Below are 15,256 nucleotides of genomic sequence, written 5' to 3' on the forward strand. Positions count from 1 at the left end.
TCACAGAACAGCTGTATTTATGCTGAGATTAAATTAAACACAGGTAGACTCTATTTATTAATTGAATTCTGAAGGCAATTGGTTCCACTAGATTTTAGTTAAGGGTATCAGAGTAAAGGGGGCTGAATACAAATGCACACCACGCTTTTCAGATATTTATTTGAAACAATTTTGAAAGCCATTTATCATTTTCCTTCCACTTCACAATTATGTGCCACTTTGTGTTGGTCTATGACATAAAATTCCAATAAAATACATTTACGTTTTTGGTTGTAACATAGCAAAATGTGCAAATATTTCAAGGTTATGAATACTTTCTCACTGTATGTTAAGATAATTTATAAGACTCTAGCACATCCAAATAGATGCAAATGGTTGGCAAAAAAACAAATTCTTCACAACAGAAAAAGGCAAGCATCCACAATACAATTTGCTAAAATTGATTGCAATATTCTCCAGAAAGCTATCAGATAATCTGTAGAAATGATCAGGAAATGATTTATTTTTATATTGAAGTAAGCTTCACAGGAGCAACCTTTCCAGAGAAATGCAGCTGCAGGCTGTTTAAAGTGTTACTAAACCCAGGACCCTACATCCACTATATCTGGTCTCCCACAGTACACACAACATGGAAGTGCAATTATTTTAGTAAATATAAACTGTTAAATACCTTTTCTCATCAGCAGTATATATCAGTCTTGTGACTTCTATCAGTGTCCAGCCAAGCACTGGTTAAAGCTTGCAGGAGGAGTTTTCATTCTGCACTGGGAGCATGCAGAACCCCTGACTTCTGTCTGGACAGTGCTAATTGGCCCTGTGCTGATCACATGCACTCTTCCACGAAAAAATAAATCTCTAGCAATACACACCAAACTGAGCATGTGCAGACTGTCTGCACATGATATGTCTTATCAGGAGATAAGAGGAGGATGCTGGAAGAAGGGGAGAATCAGAGCAGTCAGGATCAAACAGTGTTTTAACAAAATGCAGAGGATTACCCTTTATGTTCCACAGTGAGTATAGCAAGCACACTTTACTAGATATACACACTGATTTTACTGTTGTGGGTTTAGTAACACTTTAAGTCATCCCTCCACTCTCCCCTCCTATCTGCATGCTCCTTGTCATTACATATATATGCAACACACCTGATTGGCTCCCAGTCATATCTCTTCCTCTCACAGTCTGCATGCTGCTATATGGGTGATTAACGCTGGCACCAAATCAAATTTATATACTTATACTATCTTTTATATCTGCCAAAGTTCACCTTTAAAAAAAACAAAATGTGTGGCCTAAGAGGATTGCCCTTGGGAATTTGCTGGGCCCTAGGAATTCACCTAGGTTTCCTCATGAGTAATCCAGGTCTGCATAAGAGGATTCAGTATAGTTCAAACATACATCTAAACACAAAAGTCATAAAGCCAACATGTCAGAAATGTATTTGCAAACTCAATCAAAAAATGTTCTAATTATATATTTCTAACTCTTTATTGTTGTTTTGTGCACTTTAAATGAAAACTGTATGGGGATGTGGGAGCTGCTATTTATGACTTTTGACTGTGTGGGAGGTATGCTGTCATGCTCATCCTTTCATCACTACTTGGCAAGTCACTGGCTTTATTCAAAATGCACATCAGGTATCTTGACACCTTACTGCTTGCATGCTTACTGCATGTTAGCAATTATTTTCAAAACTTTACAAAAGAGAATAATTGGTGTTTCCATATACTGTATTTATCCTGAGATATTCACATTAAACTGTGATGTTCTGTAAGCTTGCCTAAATTAAGGGTGTTATATCAGCAGTGGTCCAGGATCCCTTTGTCCTAAAGGCCCTCTCCCAGGAAGCAGTGTACCAGATGTTGCTTATTTATGCCCCACTACCTACATTATTTTGCAAGAGTCACAGAAGTGCTAAATTTATCTTTGGACTATCATATCAGTACTCCACTTAATATATGTAACTGTACCTGAATTGTGAACCCTTTACTGGATTTCCATAGAGAGCTGACATAAACTACACAATGCACACTTCATCAATGATTGGCAGTGGGAGAGGATTTGATATATGTATTTTGCATTGGTGTAGCCATGCCATGGACTTTGTCCAGAATCTAGATGGGGAGCAAATGTAAGGGAAGAATGGCAACAAGCACCTGGACCTCATCTTGCTGGGATGGAAGGAGAAGGGGGTTTAGGAAGTAGGCTCCTAAGCAATCACCTGGTTTGACCCACCACTGGAAAGCTGGCTGTGTACTTTAGAGCCCTGAACATGCTAAGTAATTTTCACATCTTGAGTGTGAGGGCCCATAGTAACCATTTAGCAAAAGCATTCAGATTTTTTTTAAAAGTACCTTATTTCTGTGTAATGGACACTCTTTCTGATAGCAGTTATTCACAGGGCACAATTTGATGTTTTATCATGAATCCTTACAATTAACCTATTGTCAGTTTGTGAGCAATGCCCTCCTGTCTTCTTCTGTCAGAATGTGGCAACTATAAATTGTCCTTAAAAATATAATAAAATGTATAAAATGAATGCACATTTTTTTCCTAAAAATTCACAATAAGAATAACAGAAGAACAGTTAGTAGAACCCACAGCCTCCTCCATGCAACCAAATTCCAAACATAAGATGACCTAAACAGTTGTGTGGATGATAACGACTTATTAGACACCTACTCTTCAAAATACAATTTGCTGGGAAAAAGATTTCTTTGACCACAATAAGGTGTATCAGTTCTGCTCCTGTATTATTTTTTGGACAATCTTTGTAGCTATTTTTTTCTGTTTGCTGCACAACTGCCAATACTTGTGTAAGTTCTAATGTATATGTAACAAAAAAAAACTATTTTTGGAAATTGTAATATGTTAACTTTCTAACAGCAGGTCCCTGCCTATGCATTTCTTTTCAAAATATATATTTCATAACATAGCACTGAACTTTTTTTGCTTCAGAACATGCTCAATATTATTTAATTTCAATCCAATTAACAATCAATGTCAAAAGAACGTATACATTTGAGAGTAGTCAAAAAGGCCAGAGTACATCATGCTGATTTACTGTATGAAAGGTTGCTTCATAACTAGCTCCGGGCCAGATAATAATTGATTTCATCAGCCCATGAGAATAAATCATGAAGTCTACTATTTATATATTGCTGTTGTTCTAAGATTACAAGGCAGAAACGCTGGTTTACATTGAAATGCATGAACTGTGTGGTATGAAGTCATACTTGCAGTTACAGCCAAGAGGTGAGTCTATTCTTTAATGGTCGCCATTGAACATTTTATAAGTAAAAAACAGAGTCTTGGCAATTTTTTAATTGTTTCATTGCTTAGCATGATTGCAAGACATACTGTATGAAGAAAGAACAAAGAAATGCTTGATAAAAACAGAAGGTACATCCAAACAGAGGGTACATCCAAGGAAACTCCAATTCCAGACTGTTTAAAATCATTCCCACAGTAGTCCAATCCTAAAATATTCCATGTATTGACTAAGTTAACTTTCCTAGTCCAGTCTTGTGCCCTTCCATCATTTAAGCCTTGCTTAAATTGGTTCATAAATATGCTTGGACTGGTTCATAAATGATTATTTTTGGAAAGATAGGCTATAAGAGCTACAGCCACTCCAACATAGATTCCTGTTCCTATAGTGATGGATAGTACTGCTAAGAAGAGTGCTCGTCGAGAGCTGGAACTTGCTTGATGAAAGTCACCTTTGGCTACCGCTTTGTTTGTCTGTAATTAAGAAAACAAAAATTATTTAAGTGCAACAGAACAACAAATCTCTAAAACAAGATTACTGTAATGCTGGCTACAGTATATTAGATTGTCAAAATTCAGAATACAGATATGCATTGCAAAGGTAATTAAAGAACCATAACCATAACATAACCATATATAAATATTCCAGAGGCGGTGTCAACATGGCCAAATTAGTAGATTAAACAGTAAGGTATACCAATATCGATGGAAATATTCCTGTTTGAGAAACCTCTAAATAAAAATAATACTTTTCAAGATTGTAGGACATTTCTAAGAGCTCTTTAGTGCTCACATCTTTAGAAAAAAAAAGACTGCCCTTGCCACTTTCCTAGACAACTATCATTGAAAAATATAGACTATACCATTGATTTAGTTATGGCATATAGGCTATTCACTTTGCAAGGGAATTTTTCACTTTGCAAGGGATGGGGTAGTGAGATGAATGAGGTACAGCTTTTCTTTACTTCCATTATCCAATCATGTGCAATTATTTGCAAAGTTAATTTTCACTACAAAAGCTGAGGGACAATCCCCTTGCAAAGGTAATAGTTTAGTTGCCTTTAGTAAATCAACCCCCATGACCTCTTCAAAACCAAATTCACATTTTTTTTTTAACTTTTGGGGGTTGGAAATTACTAACAAGAAACTTTTTCATGAGTCATTTCATTAACATCCCTTTTTATTAGAAATAAAGCAATACAATATAATCTTTCTTTACTACCTGTTTTAAAAAATGTGAGAATTTATTTCAGCTGGATAGCCATCAAGTGGAGAATATGTATACCATGGGGAAAAATATAATGTCAAGAGTCTGTTCTGTTGATAGGCTGACCATTAAATGTACATTAAACATTACACCTATTAGTCACAAAAAGTCTATTCCATTGACAAATGAAAGTAGATTGCAGAGGGTAGTGATAGTTTAAAAAACCTTCTCTGCCCAAATAGTACTTGAGCAAGGCAGTCCATTCTACATTCTAGATTAGGAAGAGGAGAGGGGATGCCAAACTAACACAGATCACATGGTTCAATTATAACTGCACTAGCCATTATGCACTGTGCCTTTTGAAAGTGTTTATTTAGCCTGCAGTTAAAATTGAACTAAACCCACTTATCCTTTACAGCCAAGGTAGCTGCCATCTTAGCCTATGATCTACAGGTGTCATGGTTGAAAATAGGAGTGAAACCCCTGTGCTACCTCAATGAGAGAGAGAAACTACACAGGTGATCATCTTTGAAACGCTGAATGTGTTTACATATCACCGCGCACACTGGAGTGAGAGCAATAATTCCAGCACAAAACCTATTATTATACAGGATTTATATAGCGCCAACAGTTTGCGCAGCGCTTTACAAAATGAAGGTAGATATTACAGTTACAATACAATTTGGTACAAGAGGAAACAGAGGGCTCTGCTTGTTAGAGCTTACAATCTAGGAGGAAGGGTTGAGTGATACAAAAAGGTAATAGCTGTGGGGGGGATGAGCTGGTGGAGGAAATAAATGGCAGTTTACTAGGTAGAAGCAGGATAGACTTCTTTAAAGAGAAAGGTTTTCAGGGATCGTCTAAAGGTGGATAGATTAGGAGACAGCCGGACAGATTGGGGCAGAGAGTTCCGTAGGATGGGAGAAGCTCGGCAGAAGTCCTGGAGGTGAGCATGGGAGGAGGTGACATGGGAACTAGAGAGCAGAAGGTCTTGGGAGGATCGAAGAGAGCGGTTTGGTTGATATTTTGAGACCAGGTTGGTGTTGTAGCTGTGGGCAGAGTTGTGGATGGCCTTGTAAGTTGTTGTTAGTATTTTGTATTTTATTCGTTGAGCGAGTGGAAGTCAGTGAAGGGATTGGCAGAGAGGGGTAGCAAACACTGAACGGTTGGTAAGGTGGATGAGCCTGGCAGCAGTATTCATGATGGACTGGAGGGGGGATAGCCTATGTAAAGGTAAGTCAATGACGAGGAAGTTGCAGTAATCGAGTCGAAAGATTACCAGGGAGTGAATCAGGAGCTCTGTGGACCTCCTCCGTAACACTAAACTGATGACCTATAGGAGCTTTTGAAGCATCGCCTATAGAAAATATAGGGTACTGAAGTTTGTCGCCATTTGATAGGCGCACACAAATTTAAGGTTTGGCATGTTTGGTATCCATTTACTTGGTGCAACCTCGGTCTTTATATTTTACTGAAATTTAGCATTTTCTAGACTTTTGCGGTAATATTGTGTGACATAAAAAATTGAAACTACCACTATTTTATTCTCTAGGGTGTCTGTTTTCAGAAAATATATATTGTTTTGGGGATTTTGTGTAATCTTCAGGCCTAAAATGATTTTTTAAACGTGTGCAAAAAAATACAAAAATGCCCTGGCAGTGAAAGGGTTAAAATAGCAAACACATCTTACTTACTTGCTCTGTGCAATGGTTTTACACAGAGTAGTCCTGATCCTTCCCTTCTTGGGACCCTGACGGAGCTTCTGGCCCCTCCTCCTTGCCAAGTACCCCCAGAGAAAGATGCTTGCATGACTCAGTCCCACCCCCCCACTCCCTTCTCACTGGTTGTGATTGACAGCAGAGACTCCGCTCTTGTGTACTTCGCATGGATCGAGATGGGGCTCAGGTAAGTATGGAGAGGGGGGGAGTTGTGGGAGCTGCACACTGAAGTTGTTTTACCTTCATGCATACAATGCATGAAAAAACTTCAGCCTTTAGAACCACTGTAATTAAGAGGCATGAAACAGAATCCCTCTATAGGATGATAGATTCTTTCTCACTTCATTTGCATGATGCATCATGATTAGTACCTGTCACTCACCCTGTAAATGATGCCCGGAAATGATGATCACATGTTTGAACCCCCAGATTGATAAGCAGCCAGAGTTTCCCACTACTGGACAGATGACTTTTCCCACCCATTAACTCCAAACACCCATTTTTGTATGATTACCCCTCTCCAACTGATTACATCCCCTTCCCTGACTGATGACCAGTGCCCTACCTCATACCAATGAGCACCAGTCCCCTGTTATATAAATAGCACCCATGACTTTTTCCCCAGGTTAATGATGACCCATGTCTTCTCTTCTCATTGAAAAGCATCCACACCTTATTCCTTGACTATAAATCCCCTTTGAGTATTAAAATTGCAGTTCCATCTATTAAATACCAATGATATGCCCATATCCAGGTGATATATTTATTTACAACTTTTTATTACAAGCCATAGACACTATTTTATTTTCCTCATAATAAAAATGTATTCTTTTTTATTTTCCGCCTACATAATTCTCACACATTGTATTGGCATTGGTATTGTATGTTATGTTTTAAATAAACAGATTCTCATACTGCATGTTTTAACGCACATTCATTCTTCAGGTCTAGTATTTAACTACAGGGCACGCTTTTATTGGTTTACTATAAAATGTTTTAAGACTTATCTGCATGCAACCTCTAAATTTCTTTATTTTTCAAGTATTTGGAGAGAGAGAAACAAATCTAGAGTCCTTTGTGATATTATGTTATACTGTTATCAATTATTCACATATTTTAATAATTTAGCATTATACAGTATGGAATCCAGGAACATTGCATTTTTTTCCTCTTCACTAGCATAAAACAACACATTAAGGGAAACATGCACCTTCCTTAAATAATTTAAAACTTTGCAATTACTACAGAGTATGTGAGTTAACACGTACAAATGAGGAGTGGTACATATTGCACAAAATATGAGGTGATTCATCACAGCTAGAACTAGTAAAAATCTAGGAGTCATGTAGATGTCATGTAGATGTCAAAGGCAATTTGTATTCTATGTGTCCTATATTCTATGTGCACAACAGGTATTTTTTTTTCTATACATAATGTAAAGAGGTGATATTATTAGAATAATATTAAAAGTTAAATAAATCTCAATTTAATCTCATGATTATTTTCTTCCTGGAGTGCACAGAGGAGGAGTCTGCAAGGCACCCTACTTAAGTTAAGCATGCGCTGCAGAAATAGTGGGGTGTTAGGTAGACCATGTACCCAGCGCACCAATAGCTGGCTTGCATGACTGCTCTCATCAACAGAGAAAGATGCCTGTATCACAGTTATAAGCCGTATGTCCTGTTTAATTGGGGACCAAGAGAGTCGAGGTTATCTTGAATAGGAAGCCCTAAAGAAAACAGGACGCACTTGCACACTTTAAAAAAAAAAAAAACGGCTTGGAAAACAACTTCAATGTCTACAAGTAATCTTTTTTTTTCTTCTTGAGTTGCTATGATACTTTCTATATAGTGCACATACGTTTTATACATTGCAGACTTTTCACAAAGAAAATTATTGTTTTACTTTGTTAAATAGGTATTTATATGCATAATGGAAAAGATTCTAAGGAAAATAATAAAGCAAAGATGGATGATTTATTACTATTCAGGTTGCCAAGGCCATTACTCCCAGCATGCATTTCCAGACACCAAAAACAGATCCAAGTGCAATATTATTCCCGTCAGTATAATTTTTATTCTATTTTTAGATGTGAAATATGTAAATAATATGATATATACATTTTATAAATACTTATCAAATATTACGTTATCCACCCAAGTAAAATAATGTATAGACTGAATAGTACAAGTTTTTGTCAACATTTCTAGTGTGAACATATGACTGGAAGTAATGAGAAATCTTTTTCAGTGGCACAGACAAAATTAAAAACTTGTTTTAGTAGAATAAGGAAGGTTTGAAACCTGAAGATATTTTTATTGAGCTCTGTGCCTTGCTGCCCCATTGTCAACAGTCTCCCATTTCTTTAATGTGAAACACAGGAACAGGATGAAAAGGAAAATCTTTCCAATGGGATCATAGACAGAAATAAAAAGTTGATAGAAATGTTAATTTTCCCCCACTCTATGTAGTGCAAGGACATACAGTATCTAAATATTTAATTCAAATAACATCCAATTGGGTACATTCTTACATAGTTGTTTGTAAATCTAATTGTACAATAAGATTGTAATGTGTGCCCAACTTAAGGTCTGTGGCTTAATATACACCCATTACTTACTTTTTGTTCAGTCCCTTTTTTGCTGGCTGGCAGACCTGAGTACTGGAGACCCTCTAGTCTACATATGTAGTGATTAGCTCGTCACATGTGCACGTTCCTGGCTAGTTGTAAATTGTTTAGCCCTTTGCCCTTTTTTCACTGAAGGCAAGTAAGGCCTTTTTGGCTTTACCATACACTTATGAGGCTTTAGTAATCTCCATGTTAACCTTTGTCTTTGGCTTAAGCTGGGTTCACACTGAACAAAAATCGGCCTGTTCAGCAACAAAAGGCCACCATTCAGTCAGTGTTTACCGCTGTCTTTCTGTCAGAAGTCGGTCCAGCATCCAATCAGCGCTTGCAGCCAATGGCTGTCAGTTTTTTTCATTCAACCTGCTGTGCATTAAGCTGGTCATAGACAGTTAGCTTTTTTTTCAGCCAGTGGAATAATTAATTCAATTAATGAATTTCTCCTCACCAGGACATGGTATTCTGACAGTGGGACTTGCTGCCACCTGAATACATTATACAGTAGTTGCAGCTGCTGATCGATAAATGTTTTTCAGCATGTCTCTTAGATAGAAGTCAATGAAACTTCTGTCGAGCAGGGAACGCCGCACGTTAATTGAAATTCTGCCAGTCTCAGCTGAACTGGCCAAATTTTGATCAGTGCATGGCCAGGTTAAGTAACTTCTACATAAGCAACAGTCTTGTTCCTCTCAAAGATTAGGCCAGACCGCACTTTGTAAGAAATGTGCGTCTTCCACAGAATATCAGAAGTGCATGGCAATGCACAGTGAAAAAAGAGGCAGGCACTGGGTATGAGTACAATTTCTAATTTCATAGTGGTACATACGGTACACAAAAAAGAAAATCAATCCCTTGGTGGGTGGACAACAAGTGTGAGTTAGGTGTTTCCCTATGTGATTTCATACATTTACTCAACTAATGTGGGATCTGGTAAGTGCAATGTTTGGCAGTATGTATACAACTGATCAGAGCATGGGGTTTCTACATGGCAGAACCTCAGTAGACCTACCAGACTGTGTACTGGTGAGAGGGCCCTGCATCAGGGAATTCTTCTGGCCCAGAATAAGGAAGGTGCATAACTGGATGAGGTAAAGATGTAGAGAGAAACAACAAGAGAAGAAGTCAAATTAAGAAAAAGTGTAGTAAAGACAAACAAGTGGAGAACAGATAGGGAAAGGGGTTAAAGGGTTGGGTTCTTAAGGGGTTGAAGCCAGACTGACCAAGCAAAGTGTTGCATTCATGTGTCTGGTAGAATATTAGATGGTCCATGGGGGAATTGTCAATGTTTCCAGGAAGGCAAAGTAAAATCAATGGAGTCCAAATATTTTTAAGTTTGTCAACTTTATCATGGAAGATGGCTGCCACTTTCTCATTAATCAGATACAATTTTACTTTTTATTTGACTTGGTGAAGTGCTAGAGCACTCAATTGGCCAGAGTTTGCCTGGTAGCCATTATAATGAAGGTTAGAAGCCTAAATTGGTCAATGGTGCAACCAGAAGGTTGGAGATCTTCATATGGGTTCTTGGAAATGTTTTTTTCCTAGGACAGTACATGTTAACTGATAAACTCAAGTCCATCTTTCGATCCTGGGGTAATCCCACCAAGTATGTATTAATGTGCCCACTGTCCCACAACCCCTAAAGCAAGACCTTAAATAGGTCTTGTTTGCCAGCTAGCAGGGCTAGTAATTGGATAATGTTTACTAAAATACATTTTCTTTATGTTTGTGTGTCAAAACAGATCTTTGTTAGCTTGAATTTTTCTACCACCAAGACTCCACTGAAAATATTTATTTTACATTGTTGGAAGCAGTATTTAAAATAATAATAATAAACAAAGAGTATGATCTATTCTACACTGCAAACCATTTGTATTTAGATATCCACAACAATAGAGAGTATTCCTAAGAAAGATCAAAATTAAAAACAGTCCCTGGCAGAAGGCCACAGTCTGGACTGAGTCCATCTTTCCATATTTGCTTCATATCCAGCCCCTGTTTGGAGACAACTCGGTGTGAGTACAGTCCATGACACTTTTTTAAATTGTACTGAGAGTTAATTATTTTTAGCACAAGATTTTGGATATCTATCTTTCTATGTCTGAGCAGAACTAATACAGACAGGTTCTGCTTGCAAATGTAAAGACAAATTGGCAAATACAACTATAACTTAAAAAGAAAAAAACATGTCCCATTCAGCCAATATGAAGAGAGAATTTTACCACACTTTCTTGATGGTGCTAAATGTATTTTGCCAATTTATTAGAAGACACAATTTCCTAGTAGAAAGGAATGGATCAAGAAAATACCTGACATTATGGATTCAGAACAATGGTTGGCAATTTGTAAAAGTAGAGTTGAAAACTCCAGGATCTGGGCTACCTGAATCCACTACACCACAATATCTGAAAGCATATAAACTCACTAAAATGCAGTGATCACACCCCTTTTGATAGATAGCTGTCTGATACTTTTATATATACGGTACAGAACTTGCTAACCGAATGGAAGAACAATATGTTGTAACATACTGCTTAAAAGTGGGTCCACATCCTAAAGGATTAGTTTATCATTTTTAAATCCCTTTGGTGTTTTTGTTCTTAGAGTTGAGGCACTCATGAGGTAAATTATAAACTGACAGATCACTAGCCCCCACCCCCACCTACCTACTATTACTTTGTTCCCCTCTTACCTTTGTAACTCTCAGATATTTTATATCCCATTATAGGTTATGCCCTTTCTTTTTGACTGTAAAAAGTGTCAATGCAGACTAATCAAAGAAGATAAATAATGACACTTTAATGGATTAGCTGTTTTATTGCTTCATTCTAATACTGTATTTAAGATTTTTGGAGTTGCTCAGATTTAGTTGCCTTTGTTACTGATACAACGTACAATAATATAACAGATTAAACATTTAACACAGAATGCCCCGGAAAACCTTTCTACTGAGAGTAACACATCTGTGTTAAGGTAGAAAAACTTTAAAAAAAATTATATAAAAAAAAAGTAATAAAAAAAAAAAATGAAAGCCAGATAGAAGAATAAAAACACCTTTTATAAGTAGTGAATTAGTAGGTACAGTTAAAGTGGAACTTCACTCTCTCAATCAACATTTGAATTGAATATTTTTAATCCTTAGCATTAGTAAATAGACAGAAAAGTATATTATATTTCCTAGAATGTAAGCTCCAAGGAGCAGGGCCCTCTAATCCCTTCTGTATTGAACTGTATTGTTACTGTACTGTCTCCCTCCATAATGTAAAGCGCTGAGCAAACTGTCGGAGCTATATAAGTCTGTATAATAATAATAATAATATTTGTTTTAAACTTTTTTTTTTACATTTCTTCAGTTACTTCCTGGTTTCCAGGCCTAGGCAAATGATGTCATACATCCCGGGAATCTTCAGGAGGGGAGGGGCTTTCTCAACTAAACACATCATCCTGCCTGCATGCCTGAGCTATGGGTAGATGGATTCCAGGAAGTAAATGCTACATGAATCATCTGCCCTTACTCAAGATGGCAACATGCATTAATGCTAGGGGTGATTTTCAAAGTGATTTCACAACAAAATAAAGCTTGTAGACATGTATGTATGGGTGAATTTGCTTTGAATAATAAAAATTAATTAAATAGCATTTTTCGTTTGTGGTGCTCAAATAAAGTGCAGTTCCGCTTTAAAGGGGTATTCTGGTATATACAATTTCTTCTTCAAAGTACCAAAATGACCACTTTGCAATATATATATAGTATGTTGTTAAAGTGTATGTAAAACTTTACAATGTTCTTTACTTACATACTTTTTTCTGGTCTGTTAAATATACGTACCATTGAATGCATTTTGTTATTTCTGTTTGATAAGCACAAATAGTATCTCTTAATCCTGCTAAAAGTCTTGTGTTCTGATAACGTTTTGTACCAAGATGATAATACTGCATTGAAATCCCAAACATTGTTATCAGCTCTGCATGAATATTCTCAGTGGACTGCAAAACACATCCCCCATGTTGTGATGATGAGGATAGGGGGAGGTATGTTCTGTTGTCCTAACACATTTTTTGTTCTAGTACACATTGGGGTTGATTTACTAAAACTAGTGAGTGCAAATCTGTTGTAGTTCTTCAAAGAAACTAAACAGATTCAGTTTTATTATTTTTAAAGCTTGACCAAACAAGCTGAAGTTAGAAGCTGATTAACTACCCTGCACAGCTACACCAGATTTTGCACTCTCCAGTTTTAGTAAATCAACTCCTAAGTGACCATTGTCACCCTAAGCAGAAAACAGGGGCGGACTGACAACTCATGGGGCCCCCGGGCAATAGGGGATCATGGCGCCCCTGTGTCCTTGCCCAAACTCAAACCACACTTAAAAAAGCCTTTGAAAAATACTAAAAGGCATCTCATGGGGCTCCCTACTGACCCTGAGCCCTCGGACAGTGCCGAGTGCCCGAATGGTCAGTCCGCCCCTGGCAGGAAATGTGTTATTGGCAGGATCACCAGATAAAAGTAAAGAAAAAAAACTGAAGTAAAAAAAAAAACCTAATGCAACCACCATATCTAAAGACTGATAAGGTCCAGTATATTAAAATTTTGTTCTTGGATTTAGATTCAGTGGGGTCCTTTTAATCATCTGTTAATTCATGCCTGTGTCCATCTCTATGACCTTTTCTACAACAATATAGTTTGACCAAAACAAAGTGAATGACTTATTGTTTTTGGGTATAACACTACTGTCTGATAATTAGGAAAGTTTTTGGAAGTAAAGACCATGGAATGAGGGTACAAAGGATGCTGTGCTACTTGACCTGCCCATGCATTCACATGCAGGAATTATGAAAATACTGGAAGCGGTGTCAGCTGCAGTGAGTATGAAGCAATGTAAGTGGTATTCTGCAGAATGTGAAAACTATGCAGAATGATTACTTATTAAGAGATTCAAAACGGTGCTGGATAAAGCTGAAGATAACATTTTAAAAAACCCTTTAAAGCTCAGCTCCATCCAAATCTGTATGGTGGTTAAAGGGCCTATTAATGAAAATAACAGAAAAATCAAATTTGTGTGGATGCACTGTGTGCTAACATCCCATTTATATTTAAATAGTTCTATAGTAAAACACATTGGTGGAGATTTACTAAAACCGGAGCACTCAGAATTTGGTGCAGCTGTGCAAGGTAGCCAATCAGCTTCTAACTTCAGCTTGTTCAATTAAGCTTTGACAATAAAAACTGAAACCTGATTGATTTCTATGCAGAGCTGCTCCATATTTTGCACGCTCCAGTTTTAGTAAATCTTCCCATCGAGTGGGACTTTTAAGGTGCTCATAAGCAGAGGCGGACTGACCATTTGGAAACTCGGGCACAGCCCGAGGGCCCAGTATCAGTAGGGGCCCCATGAGATGCCCCTGGTACCTTTTTCATAGGCTTTTTTGAGTTTGGGCAAGGACACAGGGGCCCCATAATCCCCTATTGCCCGGGGGCCCCATGAGTTGTCAGTCCACCCCTGCTCATAAGGTAAACATACTTATAAATTACTTATAAATTATACTGTACAGACTTTATTAACTTCATATAAAATGCACGCTAAAGCACAATGCTTAAACCTGAAAGCAAGGGAAACAGCTAAACACTCAAATGAATTACATATACTGTATAAGCAGTATTTTACCTTCAAAATCATACCCACATCTTCAGAAGATTGGAAGAGGGGTATTAGTCTAAAACAATGGTTCTCAACCTTCCTAATGCCGCGACCCTTTAATACAGTTCCTCATGTTGTGGTGACCCCCCAACCATATAATTATTTTCGTTGCTACTTCATAACTGTAATTTTGCTACTATGAATCGTAATGTAAATATCTGATATGCAGGATGTATTTTCATTGCTACAAATTGAACATAATTAAAGCATAGTGATTAATCACAAAAACAATATGTAATTATATATTTACAGTACATGATTTTACATTTACCCAGTAATTATAATTCATGAAGTGTTGTTTTATCTCCAATACTGCTGCTTTCTACACAGTAGCTGCTCTTTACACATGTGTGTGCCAACCCTGTCACATACTCCTGTATTTGTACGGGGTGTATGTGATGGGGTTGGCGCGATGAAGTCATCACGCCGGGTACTCGTATGTGGGCGTATCTGCATGTGGGGAGGACCCTCCTGGAGACTGATAGAGGAGCGGTGTCTCAGTTCCTAAGACCATAGGAAATATATAGGCGACCCCTGTGAAAGAGTCATTCGACCCCCAAAGGGGTCGCGACCCACAGGTTGAGAACCGCTGGTCTAAAATATACACATACAGTATATCCCATGAGCACATCATATGCTTATACTGTAGTCTTATCACCAAATATTGCAAATTCATAAATCATAGCTGCATCTGTGACTAGAGATGAGCGAAGAAATGAAAAATTCGATTCGA

At 37.5% G+C, this 15,256-nt stretch overlaps 1 protein-coding gene across 4 annotated transcripts in view; it reads right to left on the minus strand.

The window, feature by feature from the left end:
* Positions 1–206: 206 nt before the first annotated feature.
* SYNDIG1 (synapse differentiation inducing 1) overlaps positions 207–15,256 on the minus strand; it is a 419,894-nt gene continuing 404,844 nt past the window's right edge. For 3 of the 4 annotated variants that reach the window (XM_089669782.1, XM_089669784.1, XM_089669783.1), the window contains exon 4: positions 207–3,747. In XM_089669782.1, the coding sequence (XP_089525908.1) occupies positions 3,589–3,747 (159 nt within the window). In that variant the 3' untranslated portion in view covers positions 207–3,588. The remainder of the gene's footprint in view (positions 3,748–15,256) is intronic. The other variant, XM_089669786.1, reaches the window with a different exon arrangement.

The sequence above is a fragment of the Staurois parvus genome, unplaced genomic scaffold (assembly GCF_062004578.1).
Source record: "Staurois parvus isolate SC_StPar_1 unplaced genomic scaffold, SC_StPar_1.0 ptg000081l, whole genome shotgun sequence".
In the NCBI taxonomy this organism is placed as follows: Eukaryota; Metazoa; Chordata; class Amphibia; order Anura; family Ranidae; genus Staurois; species Staurois parvus.